This window comes from Ascidiella aspersa, chromosome 5 (assembly GCF_963924565.1).
Source record: "Ascidiella aspersa chromosome 5, kaAscAspe10.2, whole genome shotgun sequence".
NCBI classification, from domain to species: domain Eukaryota; kingdom Metazoa; phylum Chordata; class Ascidiacea; order Phlebobranchia; family Ascidiidae; genus Ascidiella; species Ascidiella aspersa.
Genome location: NC_139451.1, coordinates 33,225,725 through 33,241,168, shown reverse-complemented (window position 1 = coordinate 33,241,168; position 15,444 = coordinate 33,225,725). Strand labels below are relative to the sequence as shown.

Below are 15,444 nucleotides of genomic sequence, written 5' to 3'. Positions count from 1 at the left end.
CGCTCTCTTATTAACCGAAAACTGGCTCAAAAAAGTTAAACCAAGTTTATTGCACAGCCTAACTAAAGAAACGTGCCACTGCAGCTATTCAAAATAGAATTTCGCTGGAAAAAAGCACAAGTTCTTACCCTTAACTGAAAGGGCGCAATTCAATGGACCACAACCACATTCCGGAACCCGAGTATCGCGAACGACTCGGGGTTTTACGCGATTTTTGCAACAATCGCTCAATTGTGACGCTTCGCCTTTTTTCCACGCCGGTGTTTGTGTCACGCCTGGCTGAACACTAAGCTACGCCTTTATTTGCCAGAAAAGTGAGTTTTTTAGTTTCTTCGTTTTGCTAGCAAGTCCCATTTTAAGAACTTAATTCTTCACCGCCTTTTTTGACTAAGATTTCTGTAGCATTTTAACTGCTGATACACTTTTTAAAATACCTTAATTTTATAGAAATGTATTTGACACAAATAAATTAAAAAAATAATCGTTCCGGCATATTTAGTTGTTATGGCAACTGCGGTCACTCATGTGTGTCGATAGTAAACAGTTGCAAATTTCTCCAAAGTTGTGAATTCTTTGTTCGAAATTTAATCGACGGTGGATAGCAGGGACATTGAACATGAGTGGTATGACTTTCTCCATATATATAAGTTAAGCCTAATTCTAAATGCCTGTGTTTTAATACTTAGAATGTGCAGTAAAAGCAATTATGAGATTTCTTTTGATATTTTTTAAGTTTATGAAAACTTGTTTCAAGTAGATTAAGAAAGTAACAAACTGTTGAAGTTAGTATTGTGAACCAACAAAATTATTTTCAGTTAAGATTTGGGTATATTTTTTTCATTCACTTTATACATTATGTTTATTTTGTACATTAATTTAAGTTAAGTATTTAAAATGATGTTTTTGCAACTTCTTTTGACATGTTCATTTCACATTATCATCTGTGTTTTGACTTACTTGTTTAATTTATATTAAAAATATTGTGCAAATGTCAATAAATGCTGGCCAATTTTTAATGTTTTAATTTTTTGCAGAAAAGGAACTTGGTAAATCAAAAAAGAAGAAGGCAACAGTCATGCTTTCACCTGCTTATTCTCAAGGGTGAGTTTTCTTGTTTGTGCAAGGTTTGCTGTGATCTCCAAATCTGAAAAGGTTTACATATTTGTTTGGCTACTCAGTTCTCTAAATAATAATCAATTAAAATTTTAATATTAGTTTCCTGTGATCAAATTTCATTTTGATGCAGACTTAATGTATAATTTGGTTATGGTCTTTGTATTTACATTATGCAGACTACAACTAATTAATTCATTAATAACTCTAACACTTGAAAACATTTAAGTATTTGTTATGGCTGATAATTTTGTTATACCTTATTATAAATCAAATGTCATGTTTTTATTGGGTATGTTCATTGTCATGAACTTAAAATGATACCAAACTAATTGTTGAAAATAACATTGGTTGCATTTAATATTTTTTAAATAACAACAGCTATAGACTGTTACAGCCTAGCAAAACTAAAGGTATGAGGTACAACTTTTAAACCAGAGGGCATGTTGCAACATAAAAGCATTTTTGTTCTTAATATTGTCGCCTCAGCTTTACATGATAAAATTATAACTTGGTTGGTGTTTTAAAAGGTAGTTTTAGTGAAAAAGTATAAAATGTAAATTTTTTTCAACTTAAGTCCAAGTCAAGTCTTTTTGAATCAATAACAAGTCAAGTCCCAGTAAAGTCATAATTAGAGCAAGTCAACTTCAAGTCCACCCCTTGTCAAAAAATAAAACTTTAAATTATGAAAACCGGCAAACTTTTCTGATTATTATGAGCAACTCAAGTAAAAAATAACATAAAAGCAGCATATAACAAGCAAATTCTTTTATGTGCAAAGAATGGGCTAAATAACGCAATTTTATAATTAATTGCTTAATTAAAACTTATTTTAACCAAGTCATTTGTCCAAATGACTTAAGTCAAGTCAAATCATTTGCTCAAAAGACTTCAGTCAAGTCAAGTCATTAAAACAGAGAATTAAGTGCACTTAAGTCAAGTCATTGACTTGAGCCATTACAACACTGTCATTTAAGCACATTTCCTTACACATTACGACTGATGTTTGCAGGAAGAGCAGTTCGATGAAGGATGTTGAGTCGGAATACATCAAGAACCTCCAGCAGCAAATCTACTTCCTTGAGTTGGAGGCGCAATATTTGCGCGAGCAAGCCAAGCAGGCCACCGACATTCAACCGAAACTCACCAAGGAAGCGGATAGAATGATGTTTAAACTTAAGGTTAGCGTCATGCTCTTTTCAAACATCTAAATTCATTTTTCTTAATTTTTTTAAATAAGGACTATTGCGCCTTTATATAGGTGCAGTAGGAGAGCGTGAAATTTATTTGCATTTGCTTAACTAAGATAGGCAAAAGTAAAGTTTGGACAAGCAACTAAAACTTAAACGTTCAAATGGAATTAAAACAATTTGTGTCCCATACCCTTCATGACCTAATTACCATGTAGTGCCGTCACCTTTATGGTATTTTTACGATACTTTTAACTGAATTCAAATTAGAAAAATGTAAAAAAGACATAAGCCCTATATGTACGGATCTGTAATGTAGCTTGAAAATGAATTTTATACAGTTAATTTTGCCTTTTTCCAAATTTTTAAACTTGAAAAAAGCTTCGATCTGATAATATCGTACATCTCTACTTGAATTATTTTTAGTTTTGTTAATTCCTTCTAAGTGTGGTACTGTGCCGCTCAGGATATGCAGTCTGACATGGACGGAATGAAGCTTGAGTTGACGAGGAAGGAAGCTCACATATCGATGCTGAGCAACGAGAAGATGCGGGTGTCCGGGGAACTCAACGCATCTGAAGGTAAACACTCTTTTGTTGCGGTTCAACTGCTTTGCGCTTTGAGTTGTATAACTTTTTAACTTGTAATTTTCCCATAATGTAGGCGGTTTTTCTGATCTGACAAGGCGATTTTCGCTTCAAAATTAAAAAGGAACTAAATTAATTTAAGGTTAAATTTGCCACATCATCAGGTTTATCCCACTTAACCAAACAACTAATTTAGAACAATTTAAGATTACATGTTCCATATCATCAAATCATAAAAGAAGCTCTCCTGTCTATTGTGTTCCAACGTTTGGACGTCCCATACTGGTTTATCAGGGTTAATGGCACTTGACGTCCAAGCGTTGGAGCGTTAATATGGCTGGTAAATAAGCTGTGGTGATTGAATGCCTGGCAGCAACAGTTTTTATATAAAAGTATAAAGCCACCCTACTTTGTGGGATTTACGTTCCAAGCTCAGCCTTACAGCAGCGCATCACAACAATCGGTGTTTGTTTGCAGACAATTACCACCGCGAGAAGTCGCTTATGACGGAAGAGATAGTTCAACTGAAGAAGATGCGTGAGGTTTCTGACCGTGAGGTGGCGCTAAAGGACAATGAGATCGTGTCATTACGTCAGGAGCTTGAGAGGACAGCAGCTGAACTGAGACACGAGAAGCACGGAAGCAACTTGCTGCGGTCGCAGGTCGCTTGATAAATCAATGTTTCTACTGACATATGTATCCAGTGAATATATCGTTGCTGCATTGTACCAATTGAAAACTTGTTTTTCCGGCAAATTGATTTCCCGTTTAGGTTATCGAAACGTCAGAATATATGAATATTTAATATAGGCTTCAATCTCCAAATTAGCACTGTTAAATCTTAAACACCAGCTGGTTTGTACCGTGTATAAGTCCTTAACTTGTTTTCCACTCAGCTTGACCAGCGAGTACAACAGCACGAGCAGTCGAACTCGCTACTTGAGGAGAAACGCCACGAGTGCTTACGTAAACAGTCGGAGATGCATCTTCTCGAGGAGAAGTTCAACGCCAGCACGATCGCAATCCACGACAAGATAACCCGGGAACTCAACGTACGTCGCTTTTCATCACCGCAATTTTTCACGATAGTTTTTATAAGTCAGCTTTCCCTCGCATGTTTTCACACTTACAGAACATGATAAATGCGTTTTTTTAAATACGCTCGCAGTTTTACACTTTTGCATGTTTTTAAAATAAATTTTAAAAAATAAAGCATTTGCTATTATGTTTTAAACTTATATTTTTTAACACATACATTTTTTTGGTTACTTTCCTTAACGGCGCTAATTGTTAAATTAAAACCTTCAGTTAAATTTTAAATTTGTCCGACCGAGATGTTTTCTTCACGTATGACAAAATGTCTTGTTTTGTTACAAACAAGTAAAAAAATGTAATTTAAAAACTTTTTTTCACAAAAAGTTGCTAAAATATCAATTTTCCTGCAATTAAAATTAGTGAACTTATAGGTTGATTTGTCTTTCCCTAACAATAAGGCTAGTTTTATAATTATAATAGTTTGTAGTTTACAAATACCATTCGATAACGTCACAGCAAAGGCTTATTGTTACGTCACAGGAGGAAATTCGTTCGCTGAGGCAACACTTGCGTTCTACCGAGCTCTCAGCTAACCAGGATCGCATCTTGAAAGACAAGGTACGATGTTTGCTGTTCGGAAACACATAGAAAAAAAGGAAAAAAATACTTGATCTTTTCATACTTTCTCTTTCGGCTTAGCGCATTGGTTCCACAGCACTTTCAAGATATGCAACTATGAAGCATATCAAATATAAACTTAAAAACAATTCTAGACAAACAACAGTATGCCCGAATCACGTCATACTTATACTTCGTTCGCCAGGTGCCCCCCACGTTTAAAGAGATAACAGGTGCGCCCAGGTGTAAAATAGTGGAGACTCACTGCGTTAATAGAAACGAAATCAAGAATAGATCAAATTGTATGTTTAACTATATTGAAAATAAGTAAAGATTAATTGGAAACATTCACAAATATGACACTTACTTCTGTATGAGCTTTGATATTCTTAGTCTTACTACAACTTTTAACCATTACGCTCCAAATTGTGCATAACATTACTTAAATTGGGATTTTCGAAACGAAAAAGGAGTTGAATCAATAAATTAATACGACCACAACTTCTATACTTTATTTGTAGATAATCTTTCGATTTTTTTGAGGTTTATGTTTTGATTGATTTCCAGCTTTCAGAAGATGTTTCGAAGCTGACTCGTGATAACGCGCTTCTCCACTCCAACATCCTCGACCTCAACAAGCAACTCGATCGTGAGCTGCTCATGAGAGATGAGAGGGAATCACGAGCCGTGATCAACTCTTCACAGGTAACTCACGTGATACAAATTAATGACTCTTTCAAACAAAAATATTACACAAGTCACGTGACACAAATAAATGATTTTTTTGTTTGGTTTTACGTAAATGTATCACGTGATTTCGTAACTTATTGGTTAACAGTTATAATTACCAGAGGAGATTTTTTTATTAATAAACCTATTCTCTCAGTAAAATACCTACACGACCTTTTTTCGATACTGAGGTTGTTTGGGTAAAAATTTTAATTTGTTTTAAAAAACAAAACAATTTGCCTTTTTTATAAAAATCAAATCGTTGTCAAGTTCCTTGACAAGTCTTAGGTTTATTTTGTTTTTGTAAAGCTCTTTAACTACCTTTAAAGTTGAGTAAAGTTTTACTGCTTCCAAGTATTTCCTCACGCGAATACTTCGATCACAAACCATCGTTAAAATACTAAATTAGTTTTTCACAGAATATGTAGCGGTACCACCTCGGTGCCGATACTACAAACGATATCGTGTATCGCCTACGATTCCTTATATCGGAATTTATAGTTACACTGCAAGACTCGAACTCACGAGCCTTGGAAATTCGCAAGACGCAAAAATTCAGGGAATATCGCCTGAAATAGTTCGTTTTCGAGATGTGATAACACACCGGAGCCCAATATAACCCTGATCGGTTGTCGTCCGATGGTAGAGTGATGTCGGTACTTATTCGATGATAATCATTTACGGATCGTTTGTGAGCCAATGCGGCTGCTTTCCTTAAATAATAGTTCAATTTTCCAATATAGTAAATATAAATTAAAATAATACTACCATAGGCTTTCTAACGCATAGTAGCCTAAATAATACCTTTGAACGTTCAACTTCATGCTTTTCAATAAATAATTGGTGTCACGTCGGATAGCCGAAATTGTTTTACTTCAAATGTCGGGTGTTACTTTTGGACAAAATGGTAAACTAACGATATATTTGACAGCGGAGTAAAATAGTTTGAGCCGCCCCTTTTACGAGGTCAATTTTTTCTTGTGTTCTCAGATTTCTCAGCTGAAGGGAAACGAACAAGTTTTGGCGCTTGAAGTTAAAAAGCTTCAAGAAATTCTTGAAAATGAGCGAAGAAAGTTTCACAACCTCGAGGCCCTGGTGAGCGCTTTTGTGCAACTCTGACTCCGTGCCCGATAAATTTGTATCGTATACCGATACCCATATCGACATAAGTGGGTAAAAAGTTCCACCGTGTGATGCACGCATATAAATTACCCAAGGTAGAATGATAAGATGCTTTACAACAAGTGACCATGTTTCTCCTCCATACATTGCTTTATCGCGGAAAAAAAGTTACTTGAATTGCTGAAATACTGCTTTTGAGCCAACTACCATGGGGGTCGCAATTAATTTTGACTGGGAGCCGGTGGTGAAACAGAATAAGTTAAGGCGAGCCATAAGTATAAATCAAAAAGTTGTGATTGTTTTTCAAACAATATGTAAGAGAACTGTTTTTTGGTGGTAAAAGTAGGAAAAAGCGAGGTTGTCTTACAACTTATTCAACGACATTTTCTAAAAACAAGACAAAAACGTAAAGGGTTATTTTTATATTCACCCAGGGCCGGATCGAATGGCTTGGCTGGCCGGACTCAGTCCGCGGTTTGACCAGGTCGGAACAACAAACAAACAAAGTGCTGTTTTGCCCTTTCAATAGTAAATACTGTCAGCATCTCAGATGCCCGCGACATGCCGCCTGCTTTAGAACTGCCGCAATATAAACCCACACTTGCATTGCCTCGCTTAGAAAAACGGACATTATATTTTGTCAATAGTCATTACCAAACCACTGTTCTAGATTTGTATTAAACCAAATAAACGCGATGTTAGGCCTGAGAAAGTCAGTCTGGTGATCAAACCATCGAAGGTTGGGCACCCAATCACTATTAACAATATATTTACGCAGTTGTTGAAGTCGCAAGACGGGATGTCGAGTTCCCAGTTCCACAACAGGACACTGCAGAGTAAGTCGGATGAGCTGAACGCAAGGTTCGAGCGCAGCAATGAGGACAACGCACAGCTCCGTAAAGATAAGCGGATTCTCGTCGAACACACTGCTCAACTGCAGAAGAAGGTAGCGCCCGCAATGATTGAATTCACAGTAAACATCTATTTAATGGATTTAGTAATCCGGTTAAAACAGAAAATATTAGGATACTATTGATATTTTTTATAGTAAAAACTTCTTGACAGCTATATGACAAAGTTTAGAATAAAAAGATTCATTATTTTTTTTACAAATTTCAAAACCCTTGTATAATAATAATTTGTGTTTTTTTGGTTGATTTCGGAAAGCAAATTTTTTTATATTTATTTTGCCGCTGTAGCAACTGCTAAACTAGCTGCAATACATTTCTTGTTTAACTTAAAATGTTTATAGATTTTGCGCTACATTTATTTTTCAATATAAAAACTGAACAATCCGACTAAATAATAAAAATCCGCAGCTCGATCTGAAGGAAGCGGAGGTTCTCCGCTTGGAGGCGCACCTGCACACCCTGCAGCATGACGTCACCGGATTACGTCATCAGATCGACCAGGGGAGGGCGCTACAGTCGCGTCAGTGGGAGAAAGTTTCAAAAGCCGCCGAAAGTATGCGCGTCACTGAGTAGGGGAAGCCCCGGGTGTAGCTGTGACGTCATAATGTTGGAGTCGGGCGCTAGTCTGTGACGTAAGCAACAAAAGTTTTTGTACTTTTAGCAAATTTATTTTTCTTCGCGTAGTTTTTCTAGTTTCTTGATAGTTGGTTAAGTTCGGCGAAAACCTTGATAAGACGATTCCCGGTTCATTTATGTCTGGGTTTGGGTTTTTTAGGTTTTATTGACAGTAAACATTTGTGTTATATCCAACAAACATCAATGTGACTTCAAATCGCCTAATGTATGCATAAACACGTATCTTTGCCAAACAGCTGACCTTGATAAACTGACGAACACAAATGAACAGTGAGGTTGATTGCTAGTCCTCTAACTATTAAACACATCACCAATCAGACTTTCATTCTAATCACGAAGCTCTACATTATTATTTCGCAACTTACAATGATGTGCCTTGTTGTTATCCATTGATAAATCGTGATTTGTATTTCTTTTTAGAGCCCAAAAGCCCCAAAGTTTTCTTTCAAACATCTTTTTAGCAATAAAATTTAACTAGTAAGCACCGTTTTATTCTTAAAAGCAAATCGCTCCTCACCCCAACCTAAGTTTCAAGCCGACGCGCCATCTTTGCTCAACATTTCATCACAATCCTAATAAAAGTCTGTTATACTTCGCCCGTATTTTATTAAACCGTCCAGTTTGCGGCAATTCCGCTACAACAAATGCCATAACTCGGCGTCTAATGTACCAAGTCTCAAGTATTTGATTCACAATGTGCACCTAAGAGAGATAGATAATACCCGGGTTAATACTTTAGCGAAATACACAAGCTTTGATGCGCTGAAAAACGTTTAATCTTTACCGAATTGTTTAGTTGCGCAATTACACACAAACCTGATCTTGCGCTGTAATGTTGCGTGGTCTGCGTTGAAAATTCGTCATTTAACAAAATGTCACTCTTCTAAAATGTGTCTTCATTTTATATTGCTTTATAATTGTGATTGTCCTTTTTATAACTATCGTAGAATAAGTGCGCCCTTCATATGAGTTTAAATATTATTTATGAGGATCACATTGTTGCCTTAATCAGTGGTGGCCGATATCTTCCACTTTATGCGACATTTTGATATAAAAACAAATATAAACAAAAAACAATACTTATAAACGTTACACGTTTATTAAGAATCTATAAAGGTGTTTCGTAGCTTATTTGTTCACCATTTTTTTTTTTAGAAAAACTCGTATATTATTGTTTTAGAAACCTTTTTTTGTTGGGTAGTTAGCTTGTTGTGCTCGTTGTAAGTTGAATAGTCGGTTTGAATTCACCATTTATCGATAAATTCCCACACATTCCAATATTCGCAACCAACTTCAAGCAAAACTTGTTTCGAAGTTTGAAAAATGCATCGTAACCACTGATTCAACGCCTTATATTACGTCATAAAGTCTTTAGAAAAGATAATTTAAATGAAAACAACATTTTATCGAGTGACAAAATTATCCACGAATTATGTATCGATTCAGATTCGATATTATCGAACAGCAACTATTTTAATATTTTAGTGTCATTCATTCACAAATAACGCCGGTATTTTGCCAAATTTCAACTAAATTTGTTTTCTTGTGCATTTGTTAATTGTGCTTTTAAGTGTCTCTAGTATATTTGCCGCGTCACTTTTTTCCACGTTTTTATCGCAATCCTTTCCTTCAGTTGATCGCTTCACAAACTCACACAACAATAAAAACTTGGTTAATTGGAATCCAGTTTGGTTGCCTGCTTTGGCACAGACAGCAGTTTTCAACTTAATAATCAATACCGGATTTTTTAGAAATTTATATACGAATTTCATGAATGTTTTAGTGAAAATCTGTGACGTTTTATATATGAATAGAAACAGAAGTCTGGGAAAAACAAAAAAATAACTCCTCAACTTTGTCAATGCGGGCAATAAAGCTAAAAGTGCGTTTATCTTTTTAAAGTTTTTAGTTAGTGAGGAATTGGGGGAAATTGTATTTATTTCTGATAATTCTACATTTTGTATTTTTGATTATGAAAAATCCGCGGCAGCACTGCGTGGTTAGGTCAATTTCAAGTCTTCGCAGCTAATTTATTAACATTTATCTTGAAATTTCGCAATATTATGCATTTGGCGGGATCTATTGCAAACCACTCAGCGGTATAATTTTAAAGTTTAATTTACCGCTAGTGGGCGGCAGAGAAGATCGCAGCAATGTTTTGTCGTTGGTTGGTGTGACGTCATACCCAAGCGTGCTGCGCCAAAATCAGTTTCCAGACACGAAATGCGAATTCAGTCTGGGCAAAGTTTGCTGGGGTCACGATTTTTAAACACTAGTCTGCATTCGACCGAAAGAAAGTGGAAAGAGATGGTTTAAGTTAGTTATTCTTGAAATTTTACCAACAATACCGAACATTTTGCCAGTACAGTAAAACTTGAATATTGAAGTGGCGTTAGGTTAGCAATGTTTTATTTTGTATGCCACTAACACGTACGTAGTTGTTTAAAATTATGTGGGGTTAATCTTCATTAAAAAACGATCTGTCCTGGCAATAAAGCTGCAGATAGTGGAATAGTAAATCCTGGTTAATAAAACCTTTTGTTTTTCGCGTGCATCTGCTAAGGTTTGCTGCGTAAATATTTGCTGCATCAGCGGGAATTTCACATCAACCCAACCATGTTTGCTTTCAGTTCCTTCTGTGAGGTTTGTCGTTGCTTTACTTTACATTTGTGAGGTCAGAAGTTATTTTATGAGGACAATAAAGTTTAGAATTATTACCTTTGTTTACATTTTGCAAGAACATGGTTTAGAAAGAGCTTTTTCGGCACCAGACTTCCGTCCAAGGAAAGCTTGTTTTTGATTTAGATTGATATTTCCATTGTTTGTAGTTTGCAATACTTTGCATGGTATTACTTACATAGTTACTTTATTTAATCAGAATCTTAACATTATTCATTAAATCTTTTGGTTACATGATATTGAATGCTTTATTTTGATATAACATGTTCATTGTTCATATATGTGACTTTGTTTAGAGTAGACAGATAAATACAATTTTTGGCACATAATTTGTATGCAAGATTTTTTGGCCTCTATTAATTTGGTACGTAGAAAGTAACACAAAAAAACGTTTGCAAATACTGCATACCACAGCGCACATTATTTGGATTAGTGTGCTGGTTTGGGTAGGTTAAGCAATATTATTAATTGACTCACCCAAACCCAAATTCTAACCCACACCCTACCCCAAATAATGTGTGTTGCGGTATGCAGTATTTGTAGACCATACCTTTTTATTTTTTTGCGTTACCTTCTACGTGCCAAATTGAAAGAGCCCCGATTTTTTTATTAGGTGCCGTAAACCAGGATGTATTGTTAAATATATCAGAGTTATTTAGTGACTTGTTCACCAGTCTGCAAAATTATTGCAGACCTCAGCAAGATCTCAGGGCTGCATGGTACATATGATCAATATAAGATTTAAAATGTTGTTTGAAATAAACTTTGTGTTGAGCTGTTTTGTTTTTGTCAGTTTTAATTGTGTTTAAGTTTGTGAAATAATTTATGTTTACATCCCTAATAACTAAAATCATTGCTATGAAAGTTATGGAATTTTCGTTTGCCAACCCTTAATTAAACAAATGGTTATATACTTATTTGATTAAAAAGAAAAAAAAATGTCTAAAAAATCTTTTTTCAAATGTTGATTATTTCTGTACCTGTTTTTATTTCAAAGCACTTCTCTTAGTAAATATTAATAATTACCAGCCAAAACATTTTCAAATTACCATTCAGCCGTAATGTACAATGTACGGTCATAATGTGATATTTGCAGAGATAAGTGTGTTTGCCATAGATGCGTTCGATCAATATTGTCTTCCTGTCCCAAACTAATCCACAGGGAATGATTTAGGAAGTCTACTCAATGTCTAGGTGGCCTGTAAGCTTAACCAGAATCAAAAACTTTGTAAATGTGAATTCACCATTCAAAGAAGTTTAATGAAATGAACATTATAAGTGGAGCAGTATATACATGCATATAGTTATATTCTTCTTAGGGTGTTTTTGTAGATATTCTAAATGCACTTGTTTGTTCTGTATATATTTGTATTTGCATTCTATATTCATAAAAGGCATTATATATTGTAGCAAAGAATTTAATGTATTTTGAATATTAGTTTTTTGGTTATTTTTGTGTTTGCAAGTAGACTTAGAGATTAATACAATTTTTGCATCAATTGTATCTAAAAAGGGCAAAATCATGCCCATTCTGTTCTGCCAAACTATCGTTGTATCATTTCCTAAGATATATTTTTTTAATATTTTACTTTAGTGATGCATATTAAAACTAATTAAAAAGTGTATAGCAGAAAACATTCAATTTTATAAACATATTAAGTAGATTAAATATTTAGTAAGTTTGTAACATGTAAGTAGCCTGTGCATTCAGGTTTAACCTAAAAAAAACAATGTATGGTTTAGCAAAGCTGGAAAAAATCAGTTAAATTTAGAAAAAATCAGTTAAATTTAGGAGTTTTCATTTAAAGTCATATAATTGTGCACTAGGTTGTGTTGTTAATGTTTAGTGAAACACAACGTCGTCACTTGAGTTGTAGGGTGGTATTTTCTCCTACGCTTCTACCACTTGAGTTTTCAGACAGTGATGTCATCCACCTTGAGTTATGTGGCAACTGACTATGAGTAATGCTTATCCATGTGCTTGTATGATGACCTACCCACCCACATTCAGTAAATATTGTCAATCAGTCAATCACCAAATCTGCCGGTTTACTCGGGTTTAATGTTTTAATCTAATATCTCACACATAAAGTATTGCTTGCTAGCTCAACCTACCATTACGCCAGCTTGAATGTGTCTGTTGTAAAACTACAAGAAACCAACTATTGCTATTTTATTTATTATTTTACTGTTGTTAACAAAAATTAAAATTCATTTAAAGAAAAACTTCCAAATGTGGCGCCCTGTGCTAAGCAAAAAGTTTTTCAAAAAACATAGATGTATTCTATCTTTGTTAAATGGAATTATGTTGTACGATTGTTTATTTTTTAAATACATTTGTTTAGCCACAAAATTAGGGTGTTGTTGTAACTTTATTTTCAAGCCTATTTTTTACAGTGAAAGGTAAATGATGTTGTTGTGTTTAACATCACTGAGTAAATAATTTCATTGCCAGTGCTGGCTTTAAAGTGGGTGTTTGAATTGCAAAATAGGGAATATATACAAACATTGACAAAAAATAATTTTTACATTAGATAAGCCACTTTAAGTAGCTGTATGAGTGTTGAATCTATTTTTTTCCATTTTGTGATTGATAAAAAGTTTAAATTTTTTTTTTCGTTTGCTGGTTTTCAATAAGCAAACTAGAAAAACTTTAAAAAAAAAATCCTTAATGTTTTGCTTCACAATATCGTGTTGTTGCACTTTGAACCAGGGGAAGCACAACCAATCAACCATACATGTGTCACAATGTTGTTCATTGAATTGGTTAGTGAGAAAAATACCTTTAAAAAAGTAATGTACATAAAAAATACAATCCAAAATTAGAAAAATACATGAATAACTTTAATTTAAACCTTGAACAGCTTCAAATTGGTTTGTTCCGCTGAAGTTTCGTCCGTCTTGTTTTACTGCTTTGAACAATTGCCCGCTAATTGCGACCACCGCACAAATCGTTGCCCCCGGCGCCGACAGTTTGCTGTGTGTTACGTCACAGTACGACCATTTTGCCGAGTGTTACGTCACTTAGGGCAACTCGCGTGACCAGTCTTACCGAATAAAGCGTGTTTATCTTAAGATTAGCGGAATTGATATAAACGTTGTATGTTTGGGCGGTGATAGGAAATAAGTGCACAAATAGCATTTGCATTTACGCGTTTTTAAAAAAATATTTGCAAAAATGTAGATATGTCATATTTTAGGAGTTTAAGAACAACTAAATATGTATCAAGAACGTTGAAAACGCAGCTCTTGGTTGAGTGTTGTATATGGGAGTGAGTGTAGTAAGTAAACAGTGCGGTGGGTTGGACTTGTTAGACTCGATTTTCAGCCGCTGTAATACACTGAACAAACAGCGTGGTCGTGCTAGTGGACCTTTCTACAGAACACTTGTTTCATCACAAGAACGCTACAAAATGAACCGGATCCGATATCTGTTTTTTTATTTTTCGCACCTTAAATGATGTAGGGCAGATACGCGTAAAAAATCACAAAAATTCATGAATTGGAAACCGTAGTGAGGCTGTTTGAACAAAACGTTATTGCAGTTGAAGAAATATCGATTTTAATTTTGTCGTTTAATGACAGATCAAACTAGGATTCAAAAATCGCAATGAGGTATTTATGTTTGTACTAGCGTAAGTTAAGTAATTTCAGGTGGAAATTTCCGTTTTCAGTTCTCGATCAGCAGTTGGTTCCCCAACAAGCCTTGCCAGAGAGACTCCGCGTCGCACAATGAACAATAAACTTGCGTTTTACGATCTTGCTTCTCCTTAGTGCCAGCCTACTGATCAGCTGACCACCCGGTTTGTTAGGAGGGCCGCTGCGTGGGATTAAACACTTGATAGTAACTCAACTTATTTAGTTTGCCTCCACCATGTCTGTGCTCTGTGGGCGAGGGCCGCCAGAATTATTATTTGGGGGAAATTGGAAAAAAATCAGAAATGACGTCACAAAGTTGCGTAAAAACGTGACGTTTTTTTATATTATATAACTGCAAAAACACTCGCGTGCAGCGTGAAATTTGTCTTTATCTAATTTTATGTTGGTTGATCTTTAATTGAAAGCGTACGATCAAACAAAAGGGCAAAGAATATATTAGAGACATAATTTCAATTAGAAAAAAATTCTTTACCTAGTTAAGATAGGTAAAAATTCAGCTTGGGGAGGGGCCATGGCCACACGCCCCTGGTTCCAACCCTGTCTGTGTCCCAAATAGTCCATAGTAAGGGTAATTAGTAGTTTTTGGAACTTTCCTCAAATAATCAGAATTACAGTTTTATGATATAAACCATTTTGTGAACAAAAAAAAGGGGAATTTGTTAAAAAGTCCATTATCAACCCAATTCGAATTATTCAGCTCGAAAATGTTTTTCAAATGTAACTTGATTAGCGATAATCGATTTCTACACATAGTTTGAAAAAAATATTGCAGTTTTCGTGGAGGCCTTAAACAAAGTTTACACCGCGTTTGTTAATGTTTCGCATTGTTAATGGGCACCGCTGCATATTCTACTTCAACCGAACTCATTTGCGCCGGACCCACAAGCACAGTGCAATGGTGGGAACCGATGTTCATGCTTCCGATGTTTCGTGGGAACCTCTCCGGGTTTGACACACAGCACATCTACATAACTACATACACTGCTATAAACCTGTGTTGGTTGGCGCGCGGTTGTTTTGCTGTGCGAAGGTTTAGCATCGTAGTTGCAATTTTAATAGGTACTCTTACCTTTTCATGTTGGGGACTTCACACTTCTGCAATCGTTCAAGTTTGACAGTGATAAACATCACTGTTGTTTGCTTGTTCATTTGTTGAGGTAATGA

The 15,444-nt window shown here is 35.2% G+C and overlaps 1 protein-coding gene across 1 annotated transcript; it reads left to right on the top strand.

Annotated features, from left to right (window-relative positions):
• Positions 1-535: 535 nt before the first annotated feature.
• On the top strand, positions 536-8,919 carry LOC146146449 (uncharacterized). The gene is made up of 11 exons (XM_083389816.1): positions 536-623; positions 1,035-1,101; positions 2,126-2,294; positions 2,770-2,884; positions 3,368-3,552; positions 3,787-3,942; positions 4,466-4,543; positions 5,111-5,248; positions 6,263-6,367; positions 7,173-7,340; positions 7,714-8,919. Exons 1-11 carry the CDS (start codon positions 617-619, stop codon positions 7,876-7,878), a joined length of 1,353 nt encoding a protein of 450 aa, XP_083245942.1. The 5' UTR covers positions 536-616; the 3' UTR covers positions 7,879-8,919.
• Positions 8,920-15,444: the final 6,525 nt, after the last annotated feature.